At 36.8% G+C, this 13766-nt stretch overlaps 1 protein-coding gene across 16 annotated transcripts in view; it reads left to right on the top strand.

The window, feature by feature from the left end:
- SYNE1 (spectrin repeat containing nuclear envelope protein 1) overlaps positions 1 to 13766 on the top strand; it is a 309124-nt gene that overhangs the window by 52603 nt on the left and 242755 nt on the right. For all 16 annotated transcript variants that reach the window (XM_027688509.1, XM_027688518.1, XM_027688501.1 and 13 more), the window contains exons 3-4: positions 5852 to 5913; positions 13376 to 13471. In XM_027688509.1, coding sequence (XP_027544310.1) covers positions 5852 to 5913; positions 13376 to 13471 — 158 coding nt within the window. The remainder of the gene's footprint in view (positions 1 to 5851; positions 5914 to 13375; positions 13472 to 13766) is intronic.

The raw sequence follows: 13766 nt of genomic DNA, 5'->3' as shown, positions 1-13766 counted from the left end.
GGCGTGTTCAGGGCCACCGGCCAGGCGCGGAGCTCCGTGCGCGCAGCCAGGAAAATAAGTAATTATAAGGAAAATGGCGAAGTTGAGTCTGATCAATTACATCAGGTAGTTTTCACCTGAGGTATTGGTGCAGGAAAAGATATGTGTGTGAACATTTAAGTTCACTGTCACCCATGCCAAACTGGTGAATTAACAGACACCTGTAGAGCAGCAAATCCTGAATCTTTCAGGTGGCGCTGAAGCCATTGCACATGATCAACTCAAATGTTGAATATCCTGATTTTAGTTAATATCTTCTTCAGGGTGCTGCTTTTAAAAATGAAGCCTGTAATGGTTTTCTAGCAGGTGTTGTTTTCATTTCTGACTATATTTAGTTGAGTGCAGATACTATGAAAGTGAGTAATAGATGAGTAATACATTTACATTGCATGGAGATCAAGACAGCAGTTAGTGGAGATGATGAGAATAATAGTGCGGTGGCACAAGCAGATACACAGTAAACATAAAATGCATATACGTTCATTGATTAGTTCTGAATACATTCTGCTTATACATGTGGAGAAGAACAAAATGCAGCCCGTTGAGGCAAAATACAGTGCATAACAATTTAATTTCAGTTTGATTTTTTTAGTCATTCAAAACAGAAAAATAGGAGCAAGCATGCTGCAAGGATTGGGCACAGGAAAGAGACACAAAGTCAAAAAAATTACATTTTAGGTATGTCTTCCAACCCACTGTAGAAATATTGTTCTCATTTATTTAAACACTAAGGGAAGCCTTCTGATCAAAGTGCAGTTATGGACAGCACGGTTGTGTCCTGACCATGTCCTGGCTTCTAAGGATCAAGATCACTGTGCTCTGTTCATGCTCTGTTCCTTTCTGTGAAAACCAGAGCACAGGAAAGTGGGGGATAGTGTGTGTCTGGATGAAGCAGGAACATTTGACATGTGCACATGAGAATATGGGCACAACAGGACATTACCTTGGATTTAAGGACTGGAAGTCTACCAAGTCCCACAGGATAAACATATCTTGTGACAGTCTAACTGCTGCTGTGAGGTGGATCCAGCAGCCTAAATTAAAGCACACGCTCTGGTGCTGGCTAGATTTTTGGTTTTCCAGATTTCAATAATTTAAACTGCTTGCACAGTCCACAGCAAATGCTTCCAGAGAGACTGATTGCTGATTCTGCTTACAATAAATTGATGGAGAACAAAAGAAGACACATTGATTTATTCAGTTTCTTCTTCATTCTAACCAGATATTTTTTAAATGCAACTTTCTTTGGGTGATAAGTTCAATCATTCTTTATATCTTTTTAACTAGTGGGTGGACAGACACCTTCTCTCTCCTAGGAGTAAAGGAAACTGATAAGAAATGTGTAAAATCAAAATGCATATTTTGTAAATACATTTCAGACAGTAAAAGCAGAAAGTCCTCAGCAGCGTGCCAATTGCTGTCCAGCAGCACGTGACACAGCAGGCAGCGCTTCTGCAGCTGTGAGCCTGCTTCTCCACACTTCAATTTCCTGTAACTATTCCACCAGTATGTGCTTGCAATAAATGTATTAGTGTGGGTTTTCTCTATTTTCACTCCTCCAAATGACACAAAATCTTTGGCTCCCAAATGACTGTACTGGGGTTACCTCTAGATTGAGCAATGGTATATGCTGGTGTATCTGTTTTGGCACACTTTTCTGCACTTCCAGGTTGGTTTAGTGTATTCCTAAAGGCGTCAAAAACCTGGAAGACAAAATGAAACAAAAAGCTCTGGTGTTTTTAAGGCAGACCTCTCAAAGCCAAAGAAAACAAAAAAAAAGGATCCTGAAAATGAGGAACTGTGAGGAACTTCAACTGAATCTCACTAAAGCAAAAAACAAAAACAATCTCCACAATATTTGGTCACTGAGAATCAATCAAGATGCTTTTATTAGACTTGTGTGAACCGAACTCCATCGTGACTCTCACTCTGTGTATGAGCCTCCTCCTTGTGTTATCTTGCAGCAGAACTCTGTGTTTACCATCCTGCACAGCAGCTGCCTTCCCACCATCCTATCCCAAAGCACCTAAGGCAAGAGGTGCTTGATGTGCCACATGCTGCTGCACAGTACACACCTATCAACATGATACTAGACATTTTAAAATGTATGCATGCTGAATATTCCATCAACATATCCATAAATGTCTGAGGATACATGGCTAGTTTTGTTCATTGATCAAAATAATTTGTTCTAAATGTTTTATAGTAAATATTTGTGGGTTTTTTTCATAATCAGTTAAAAGTGCAGTCTGTTGCTGATGCTTTAGTAGAGAAAACATTTGTAATAATATGAAGATATTTCCAGCCAATTAAAGAGAAACATTTGGTTAAATAATATGAAACTTTCTTGCAACATTTCTTTCACATGCAGAATGATATTTTCGGAGTCATCATGTTTTACAGAAACTGAAATTTGAATTTGACTTGTATAACAGTAAATTTACAGTAATGGCGTAATAGAAGTGGGCCTTTTTTATTCTCATTTCAGTAGTGTGTACTACTCTGTACATAACACATGAATCTCCGCACATAGTGTTTCATATCTACCTTCATTTTACCAGAGGAAAAAAAAATCTGTTAAATGTTCTGGTGCTCTGATTTAATGAAATTGAAAGTACTGCATATTATCAGAAATTTGAGTGTGTTTCAGGCTGATCTAGGTGCACTCCAGAAAATCTGTGCATCCTTACATATATTTCATCCCTCTTGTGAAAGAGTTCAAATATATTATTAAAAGGTGAGTGGCCTACATACCTGTTGAGATTCATTGCTTGCTATTTCTTCCACTTTACTCTTTCAGTTGCAAAGCCAAAGGACATCTGTGTCTCAATAGAGTATGCAGTGATGAACCTAAGTGGTTGTTTTTAAAACCTGTTTTCCTTTATATATATGACAACCTAGAGAAGGGTTATGCCATTCAGCTACTTTTATGCTTACTGAGCATTATATTGTTACAACAGCACTGGTGAGAAGGCTGCATCAGTTTTTAAAGCCTTTCTGCTTTAGGATATCAGCAGTGTAGTCGCATTGTCCCAGTCACTGGATGAATTATTCAAGCTCTTGACATCAGAGATTTCTGCTAGTGGATTGGCTGGTGCTCAGATAATATAATCTTTCCACAGAAAAACAGTGGAGAAGGATGATGGCAGTGAGACCAGCAGAACTGCTACTTCTAATACAGCTAGCCTTGTCTGGCTGTTGCATTTCTGCAAGAATATATAAAGATGTTTTTAAGGTTTGGCTTCATGTGAATTCCTGATAAGAGACAGTGGAGGGATTTGTGTAAGAGGCCTGCATTGCCAGTGAAGGAAAGAAACTGGATCATTCTTGAAAAATTACTTCTGGCTATATTCTAAAGAAACGCACATGACACAGGGTTAGCAGCCACAGCAGCAGCAGCAGCAGCAGTGCTTATGTTTCACTATAAAGGTGCTGTTGGCAGAAATGTTACATCGTTAAACGTGCTTCCTGAGTTCCTTCAGTACCTGCAGGGTAAGTGGTGCGAATACGGAGCTGACAGTCCTTGCAAGTGGGGGGAGCGTAAGAAATTGTATGACACATGTCTTGTGGGTATAGATAAACAGTATTTCTGCAGAGAATTTACATCAGGTCAATGAAAAGAACATACTTGTTTCCAGGTAAATTTGTAAAAAGTGTATTTACAATGGAATTTTTAAATCAATGCACGACTTGTGTTATGTTCAGACATAGATTTTTACAGTGGTAAAATCTGTTCCTTTTTAAGCCTATAAAAAAAAGGTGCTAAAAACAAGGAAACTTCATTGTTAGTAGTAGCAGTTGGGCTCATAAAGAATATATTGCTCACATAAATTGCCTTGAAACAGATTATTTTGAAAGGCTATTTCTGCTGTTTGTTGATATGACTGAAATGAGGTATGTCTTCTGCTGGTCTGTCTCTTCAGAGGCTGGAAGCTGGTTCTCTGATTTCCAGTTGTTGTCAGAAGGGTGTTTTGTAAATCACCAAGATGCACTGGAACTACAAATTGGGGTATCATTTTCACTCATTTCTTTGATGAGAAGTTTGACTTCTAAAGGCCCAGTATATTTATTTTGGCATGCCATCATCGTATCAGGGTTGCTGGGGATGTGTGAATGAAGGCAGAGCTGGACTGATTCTGTGTATACTTGATCTCTATCCCTACACCTCCTCACACACAACCCAGTAGAAGTGTGCAAGTACTTCCATGGAATTTAATGTGGCTACCTATATATGTAAATGCAGAGCACAGCTGACATTTACTTTATATCATAAGGAAAGCATCTTCATGGTTAGAAACCATACAGCGAGAAGTCTGTTTGCCACAATGTAGAAACAATTGTCACATACAAAGTCAAGACACTCCCCTGCCAAAAACAATCAGTGTTGAATGAAGCACGATGCAGTATTTTGTGTGATATTTTTCATAAATTGCCTGTGAGTGCAACAAGTAGATCCTAAGAATGTAATGAATGTTTAAAAATTATATAAGACAGCTTGCCCAATGTTATTGAAGGAAAATAAAGAATGCAAACTCATTTTATTAGGCATGAAGTGTGCTAATCTGGCAATAGATGCTGGAGAGTGTATGTATCTTTTTTTCCTCTGATATTTCTTATATGTAAGATAGCATTTATATGTAAAGAAAATATCCTTGAGTTGTAATGCACAGACACTTTTTAGGGGGCTCATATATGGTCAGGCAGCCATCATTATTCCACTGAAGATAACATTTTGGCCTAAGAATTTTGTTTGGTGAATTGTGTCTTTATGTAACCTCATTGTGAAGCAGCATTGCATGAGTGTGAATCTGGAAAATGCTATGCAGTACTGCACGAGTCACTAGCAAATGCAGTAACTAAAATTAGATATTGCATCTGTTGGTTTTGGGATAAGCACGTGTTGTTATAAAAAGTGAATATTTAGCAGCAACTCTATTTATTTGGATTTTCTGTTGGGAAAGAAGGTGCTCATTCAGTGATTTGTTTTTCCATGAAATAGATACTCCCTTCTATTTTGGAAAAAAAAAATCCATATAAATACTTGAGTGCCTCTGTTGTGAAATTATTCCATGTGTCAAAACTGATTACCCACAAAGAAGGGACAGGACTTTGTGGATGGGTTATAGTGCTGTGATTCTCTTCCCTCCCCAGCCATGACCCTTGCTGCTGAAGTTGGAGGAGCTCATTCAGGAACTATTTTTGTTTATGCATCTGGCAGCTGTCCCTCAAGGGCTATCTGACAATCAGTGAAATTCGCTATAAATCAGGCAATGGCTTCAAGAAAGGAGTAAGGGAGGTAGTAAGTAGCATATAGAAACTGCCCGAATTAGCTAATGGCTCCTTCCTGGCAGGATCTCCCGGAGGACAAATAAGTTTGATAATGCAATTTAAAATATTTAATTCAAATTCTAAACATTTTCAGATATACATGCTAAGAGTATTTTTTTCTAAGGCTCTAGCTGACTTTCAGCATAAAAGCAACTTGACTGTCAGAGACATGGATTCTAGTTAAAAAGTACAGGGAAGTTCTAGGTGTTCACACCTTGGGTAAGTATAGAATGGACTCAGAAATCAAATTTGTTTTGGCATTCAAATTTGAAATCATGTCTAACTGATCATTGGCTTTTTAAGACTTGAACTTTGACATGAAACTCTTCAAATAATCAAGTATAAGAGCATTATTGTAATAATATGAAGTATTTGTTACAGGCAAAATTGACTGTCTCAAGAATATATAGTGGGAATATTATGCTTCAGTAAATCTGAAAGTATCCAGTGATGTCTAATCAAACTGATTTCCTTTTATTTTCAGATGAACAAGAGTCAGTCCAGAAAAGGACTTTCACGAAATGGATCAATACTCATCTGGCTAAGGTAATGCATGGCTTTGAAATTTATTTTTTTTAAAAATCAAACCTTTTTATCTGTGCCTATACTTGCTCTGTAGTATAGAATATGTCAGATTTGTCTGAGCAGTATTTCATAAACTTAAAAAGGAACCCCCATCATCTGTACAAGATTGAGGATTAATCTCAGCATGATAGTTGTCAGCTGCAGAAATGCGAGTGATTTCCAGAGGCAACCACCCACCTCCTTTGGCCAAAACTAAAGGGTAGCACAGTAGTTGCTATTTTGGCTGGAGGTAATATTTGAAATTGCTTTCTCTGGAATAGAAGTATTAGCCTTATTGCATACAATATAGTTGAATGAAACTTCAGTAATTTCTTGTGTAGTTTGATAAAGGCATTCTGAACTGGTTAAAGACATAAATAGTGCTCCGTGAATTCAGTACTAAATTATTTACCTGATGCAACTATTGTTGCTACTTATTAACACAACCTAAAACTCCTTTTTTGGTTTTAGAGGAATAAACACAGTGGCTTACACACAACTTTAAAAGTATTAAGCTACAACTCGTACCAACTTTGTATGAAAACATAAGCAGTGAGATTTAATTTGGCGATTCCTGGAGTTTTCACACAGCCCAGACCTAAGCATAGTTATCAATTAGTCCAGTAATTAAAATTTTAAACTCCAGAGGTGGTTTTTAAATGCATATTTTTGAAACATGAAGATTAATGAACTGCACTAAGGGCTTGAGTAAGGAATAGCCACAACAGCACTGCTTAGCTTCTGCATAAGAAATTGACTAATAATGCCCTCAAAAATGAACAGAGCAAAGCAGGAAGCCCATATAATGCTATGGCATGTGGTTTGATCTAATGAGACAGTATGGTAGAGCAACAGCATTTATTTACATTGCTAAAGAATGTCGTTGAAGAATTTATTGTGAAATGAAGTGCACTGGCATTGTAAAATTCAACTGCAAGAACAAGGTTATTTTCAGGACTTTTTGACAGTGGAACCTCACTGGGAATGAGATCTGTCCCCCCATTGTCTTTGAAATAATTTGGAAAAGCTCCCCATGCAGGAGAGAACTCAAGCACTCTACGTATGTTCTGTTTATTTCAGCTGAGATGGAAAGACATTCAGTGTTTGCTAAATGTTAGCTAAGTGGGCTGTGAATGCATGTCAGAGGAGAAAAATAACTCGTATTTCGTGTTCATCTATTTTTAAATTGTGTTGTGTCAATAATAATCTGATGATTATGGACAATTAGGTGTATTAGGTAGGCTATCAATATCATATTCTTAGGTATATGTGTGTGTGTGTACATGTCATGATAATTTGCTAGTCTACACATGTAGCAATGGATGTATGGAAAAAGTCCTGCCAAAGATGGACTGGTGAATCAGAAGTTTTTAATGTTGTTTAAACTCATGTTAAGATGGCTCTTTGCAGAGTCACTGCTTTTCCCCGATACCTTCTCTGGAACCCCTTATCTCTCAGGCAGGAGTGTCCTGGGAAGATATCCCAAGGTGCTCCCATTGGTCCTTTGTCAACCCTTTCCTTATTTGGCTGTAAACTCCTTACCTGATTGTAAGACCCTCTCACCTGTGATTGGTCCCCTTTGACCCTCCCAAGGGCTATATAAGCCCCCATCCCACAATAAACTTCCTCTTTCGTCCGTCTCTCCCCTGGTGGTCTGGTGAGTGCTTCATTGTGGGGTCTCAGGGCCACATAGTGGGGGGAGGGGTGGAAGGGCATACACCTTCCAGGTATGGACTGAAGCCAGGCCTGAAGGATCTCCCCCATCCAACACATCTACCGTATACACACTAATCCTTGGGAAGAGAAAAAGTTGTGGTGGTAGCTCTGGATTGAAATTTGTGAATGCTGCCTTCTGTACTAGTCCCTTTGGGCCATGAGGGCTCATGTAAACCTTTTAATTTGTGTGATCTAGGTGTATACTTGTTTAATAAGTCTGATACTGTAAAGGATAATCAAATACTTTCAAACCAGGCAGTTACCCAGCCACAGCCCTGACTTTTAGCTACCTGAGATACCTTTTAGTTACCTGTAGTAACTGGTTTGTGTTAATTCACACTTTAACGGGAAAGTTGTTTCTGTGATACTTTTATCAATGGCTGTCAGCAAGTTTGCCTCACTGGCTAAATCAGATGTATAGATTAGCTGGTTTTGCTTCCCATTTCTGTTGTTATTCTGCCATAGGAGAAGCACTGTGTATAGAGATTAGACTCAACAGAAGATAAGTGACCCATGGCATCAAAATTTTTAAGTTTTTAAAGCTTAAGCTTTTAAATCTTTGTAAGTCATGTTTTTTGAAAGTGTAGAAATATGTTTTCTGAGTCAATCACAGCTGCAGGAAGTACTGGTGGGTCTGTGAAGTGACCAGGACTTCCCCTGCACTCATATTCTGTCTTGTAACCCAAAAATTCAATATTTAGGCTATTCAATTTTTGTAAAATGTTCTTTTGGTTTTGATTGTTTCAAAAGAAACTGGAAATCTGTAACATCTCCATTTTCTGGAAGCATTTGAAATGTGATAAGGAAAAATCCTGGAAGGAGACCCACTTTTAGGCAGTATTGACTGCATCCTGCTTTCATCTTTGACCCAATAAAATGTGGAGCATCTCTGTGTATGGTGTCTAGCGAGGAACACTGTGAAGTGCTGGCCTCACACTTACAGCAGAGAAACATCCTGCACTACTGTCGAGTAGAGGAGCTGGAAGTGAAGGAGTGCAGTTGAGCCTGGGGAAAGGTGATTTGAATTTTGTCTTTGTTTTTCGCCATCAATCCACAGTAAGTGTGCTGAATTTGACTCAGTATATACATTTAAAATTAATAGTAATTTCATTTCAAATTGGCTCTCTATTTCTTGGCTACTCTTAGAAAACTTTGGGTATCTTTCATTGCCATTTTTGACAATCTAGTAAAATTATTAATGGAAAAAGTAATAGGAGGAAATAAGAAAAAACTAAAAACTGTAGTTAAAGTGTCTGTAACTCATCACCATGCTATCTGGAGAAATGTTCCATCATGAATGAATTTGAATATTTTTGAAAAAAAGTACTCCATGAAACCTCAAAACCAGGAGAAATCAATGTTTTCTAACAAAAGATTGATGGGGTTTACTGTAACAATTTGAAAGATAGATTTAGAGACAGCAAAGGAAAGGAAACTCTACTAAGGTAGAGTTGTCGTCCTTATACTGTGTTGGTTGAGTAGAGCAAAGGAGGATTTAAAAAGGAGAAAGGATTTAAAAGGTTTAAAAGGTTTTTGACATTGTGAAGAGTAATGATTTGAAAGAAATGGAAATGCAGAACTGTTTTGATTGTGTTAGGTAGAACCAACAACAATTAATAGCTTGGGAATATAAAGCAGGGTGTGATTCTTTTTCAGGGTTTGCCATGAGTAAAAGATTCTTCTCTGCTTATCTTTAAAATCTTAATGTATGTTTTTGTTCTAAAAAGTCATGCTCTAATTGAAACAGAAGCTAATTCAATAACTAAGTATATCAAGTAGATTAAAACTAATTTTTTGGAGCTTTTTAACTATAAAGTTAAGAATGGGTTTGAGAATATGTATACAAATAAATAAGAATGAGCAAAAATGCAATGAGACTACCAGTGAAATTTCTTCACCAAAAGGGTTGTCAAGCACTGGAACTGGCTGCCTATGGAAGTGGTTGAGCCACCATCCCTGGAGTTATTTAAAAGACATGTAGATGTGGCCCTTGGGGGGTTGGTTCAGTGGTGGACATGGCAGTGTTATGTTAATGGCTGGACTTAATTTTAAAGCTATTTTCCAACCTATGTGGTTTTATGATTCTATGAATTGAACTTTATGAAAGGCAATAGGAGGAAGGTATGAATTTTTATTTCTCTTTTGCTCTTACCATAGAATGCTACCTTTTTTAAATTCCTATTTCGAAGGTATATTTTTTACACAATCAGAATACAGGTAAAGGACTTGGCATAAGCTAGTTACAGGACAGCCTAAAGAAAGATGGAAGTAAAACAACCTTAGTGCAAGCTGTGCCCTCACCCATAGGGGATGAACACAGAGGAAAGAGCTGCAAGTATGATAACTAGCAGGTAGCATAATGCAGGTTCATTTGGGGTGAGCTGTTAGCACTAGGCTGCATCTGTCCCTCTGCTGTCTGTCTCCCTAATACCAACTGTATCTGTTCTGTGATTCTGAGTACTAGTCTGGTGAGAGTCATCAATTAGAAATCATCTTTCTTCTCTGCCAGCCACTTGCAGAAATTGGGACACAATCTATGAAATGGATGTGTTCTATCTTCTGGCCATCCTCTTTAATTTTTGTGCATCTATGCAGTTCTACTAGTGATAAATGAGATATGCATGTGTAACAGGACAAGAAGTTTTCTAATTGCATATTATTTATTCATATTTCTCTACAGTTGTAGAACTGTCCTCCCTCCTCTAGTCTCAACCTTCAAAGCATAGATGTAATTTGAGTATGCTTCTGATTATATTTTAAAGCATCTTTTCAAAGTCTGAGTTTAAAAAACAAAACAAATTCACACCAAATATTTCAAAAGGAGACGTGACATGCATTCAAAACAGCAGTTACTTAAATATTTTTTGTTTCATTTCCTATGCCAATTTTTTAGGTAGAGGATTAGATGAGTAAAGAAGATGAAAAACATGTCACTTTCTGAAACAGCAGAAGCATGTACCTTTTATTGTCTTTTTCATCTTTGGTGAAAGCTTGGGGGAACAGTATTTTCAAAGCTTTGGAACACAGACTGTAAACTGGTTTAACCCAATTAAATAACATTTTTGTTCCCAGGTGTAGGGATAACTTAAGTATTTGTACTCACCAAAGTATTGTTGTAAAGTCACTAAATAGAGTGAACAGCAATACTTACTGAAAGAAATTACTATTAATTTTGTGTGTGTTCATTGAGAGGATGCACATGTAAACAAAAGCAGAGGATGGATATAAAATAAAAATAAAAATAAGAATGGGTGGACATTTTTGATTATACTTAGGCAATATTTATATAATACTGAATTAAACCTGAGAGTTAAAACTTACATTAAGGCATTTAAAATTGCAAAATTATATCTTTTATAGAAAAGAAAGGAGGGAAAAAGAAACGAGTATATCAAGACTTACGGCTCTCACGCATAGTGCTATCAATTGTGTTAGTTTGTTCTTACAATGTAACTTGGTCTTGCAAGAACCTCATCAGTTTTCATAAATTGAGTGATGCTAATCCTTGTTGCCCTTTTTAAACGTGAAAACAGAAGCTCCCAGTATCTGAGTCACTGACACAGAAAAGAAAATAAGCTAATGTCCATCTTGGCTGCGTGATGAGTAAAATTTGACTGGTAGTTTTTCTGCTTCAACAGTTACTGTGTTTTTTCAACTAGTTTTGCATGTAACCTCTAATGTTAAACAGTGAATGCTAAATTTATTTGTGTGATGAAATTAATCACGTAAAACTTAGAGACCAAGTCCCTCTGACTTCAGTAATAATAATAGTCACTAACAGCAAGGAGTATGAAAACCTATATGCTTATGGATTTAGGAATTAAATTGTGGTGGTGAAGTGAGCCAGCTATTACAGAGTAATGGAAATTTCATGTTCTCCATGCTGTTCTCACATATATTTCCCTACAGAGACAAATTCAGTAGTTACATAGTTTGTTCCTGTTTGAGCACGTGGATAGGTTTTCATACATTTCTTCAGCAGTTTTTGAATCATTATTTGAAAACTAATGTAGCAAAAATAGTTTTCAATGTTTGAACTGGCATTCATTATGATGTTGATACTGCTATTTGTATAGTAGGGTTTATTCATTAGGGTGTAAGGAAAAGATTCCTGTAGCAAAGATGCAAATGAGAAAATAAATTCAAGAAAAAGTTGGAATAAAAGCTTAGCAAACATATGTTGGTTCAAAATGTGAAGTTTGGATTTTACAAAACTTTTATTACTGTGTCAGAGGAGGAATTTCTAGAGATTTCAGGTCTATTACAAATCTCTTTTTTTGAGGCTTGTCAGTTAAATATTTTTTATATGTACCAATGCTCAGTCCTTTAAGTCATTCGGAGTATTTCCTGAAGACTACAGCAAGTTAGACAAGTTGTAACACCAAGAAGTTTAAGCAAAGCATTTCCTCCTCAGTTCTCATTTATGATCAGTTTTAAATACAGTTACTTAAATAAATATTTAATATGGTGAAAACCAGGTTCAATAACCTTTAAGATTCATTCTCAATTCATATTCCTCCTACAGATCACATGAATTTACTGGTACCAAGTGCCTCCCTCTTTGTGGCATTCCTAAGTATCATTGCACACTACTGGGATTGCATATGCTGCAATAAATGAGTGTTTAATAGAATTTGTGCAATGCAGTATGTAACAGATCATTACTTTATTTTGCTATTTTGCTTTCTTGAAGAAACTTGCAAAAAACCAAAATCGAATACTGAGGCATCTGAAATCAGCGTGGACCTGAGAAGTTGTAAACTTAATGTCTGATAGTTCACTGAAGTATATTCTGAGTTATGCTGAAGAATTATTAAATCTAAAGTAGTTTCAAGAATTTTTTAGTCTCATTGTCATATTAGTGAATTAGCAGGTATTATTATTATTGTAATCATTATTATCCTTAAAAGATATATGAATGCTCACAAGCTCGTGGAGGGCAGAGCTATATGTCAGCTGGAGCAAGTTTAAACTTAAACTTCTAAGAGACATTTTGTGATCATTAAAGTACTGACCAGCTGAGAACGGTAGTTCCACAAACTGGGATGCATTTAAAAATACAGAGCTTTATGATGTGACCTTGTTATTTAAAATTTCTAAAAGATCATCTATTTACATATTTTTCAGTATCATCATTTTTGTGCTTGCAAATGTAAAGGCATATGCTGAGCAATTTGTCTTGAGTAGGAGCTGACACAGTGCTAACAGCACCAGAAGCCTGCAAGGCCTGGAGGAGAGGAAATAGAGCAACTCAGTGTAACAACTGTCAGCTGTGAGAAAGTAGCAGCACTGCTCAACCAGCTACACTACTCTAGGGATCTTTCCTTCTTACAGCTCCTCGTATTCCTTGGACTGAGAGAGTGACATTTCTGTGACATACTTAACACTAGGGAAAATATACTGATAGATTGAAATGTGACTGTAATAGATCTGTAAGTTTTGTGTTATTTTATAGACTCAGAGGCAGTTGTTGGTGTGTTTCTTTGCTTGTTTCAGGGAGAAGGAGTTTTTTTCCATTGTATCATCAGTGGCGGAAGGCATCTAGTGTTACAGTCCTGTGCCAGAAATGTGAGGTAGTTAAACAATGTGGTGGCAAAGCAATGGTTAAGGATACATTGATGTTAAACATTATAAAACACAAAGAATGGGACCTTCTGTTTGAAGGGAAAAGAGTTAGGATGTAATACTAGTGAGCCTTTGTAATATCTGAAGTCTTCTCCCTTTCCAGCGCAATCCTCCCATGCTGGTGAATGATCTGTTTGAAGACATCAAAGATGGGGTAATGCTAATTGCCCTTTTGGAGGTTCTTTCAGGGCAGAAGTTGGTAAGAGCTTCCTTCCTTCTAAATATACAAGATAGTTGCATATCTTCTCTAGGATATAATTTTCTAATAAGCTTCTGTATTTGAATCATGTAAAAAACCGTATTGCTACATAGGGAAACAAGTTTTTCACAGAAGGGGCTACCTGGCTACAAAAATATTATTACAGATTATTACAGGCATTCTTGATTGTATGCATTTTTTTATTAATTTTGTCATAGTAGTTCATAAAAATTGCATATTTTTATTAGTCTTCACAGTTCATCCAGATGTTACTACAGTCAAGGTCTAAACTGCA

Source organism: Neopelma chrysocephalum, unplaced genomic scaffold, assembly GCF_003984885.1.
Source record: "Neopelma chrysocephalum unplaced genomic scaffold, ASM398488v2 Primary Assembly neopelma1_23, whole genome shotgun sequence".
NCBI lineage: Eukaryota > Metazoa > Chordata > Aves > Passeriformes > Pipridae > Neopelma > Neopelma chrysocephalum.
The sequence above is the reverse complement of the archived record's forward strand: the minus strand, read 5'-3'. Positions and strand labels throughout refer to the sequence as shown.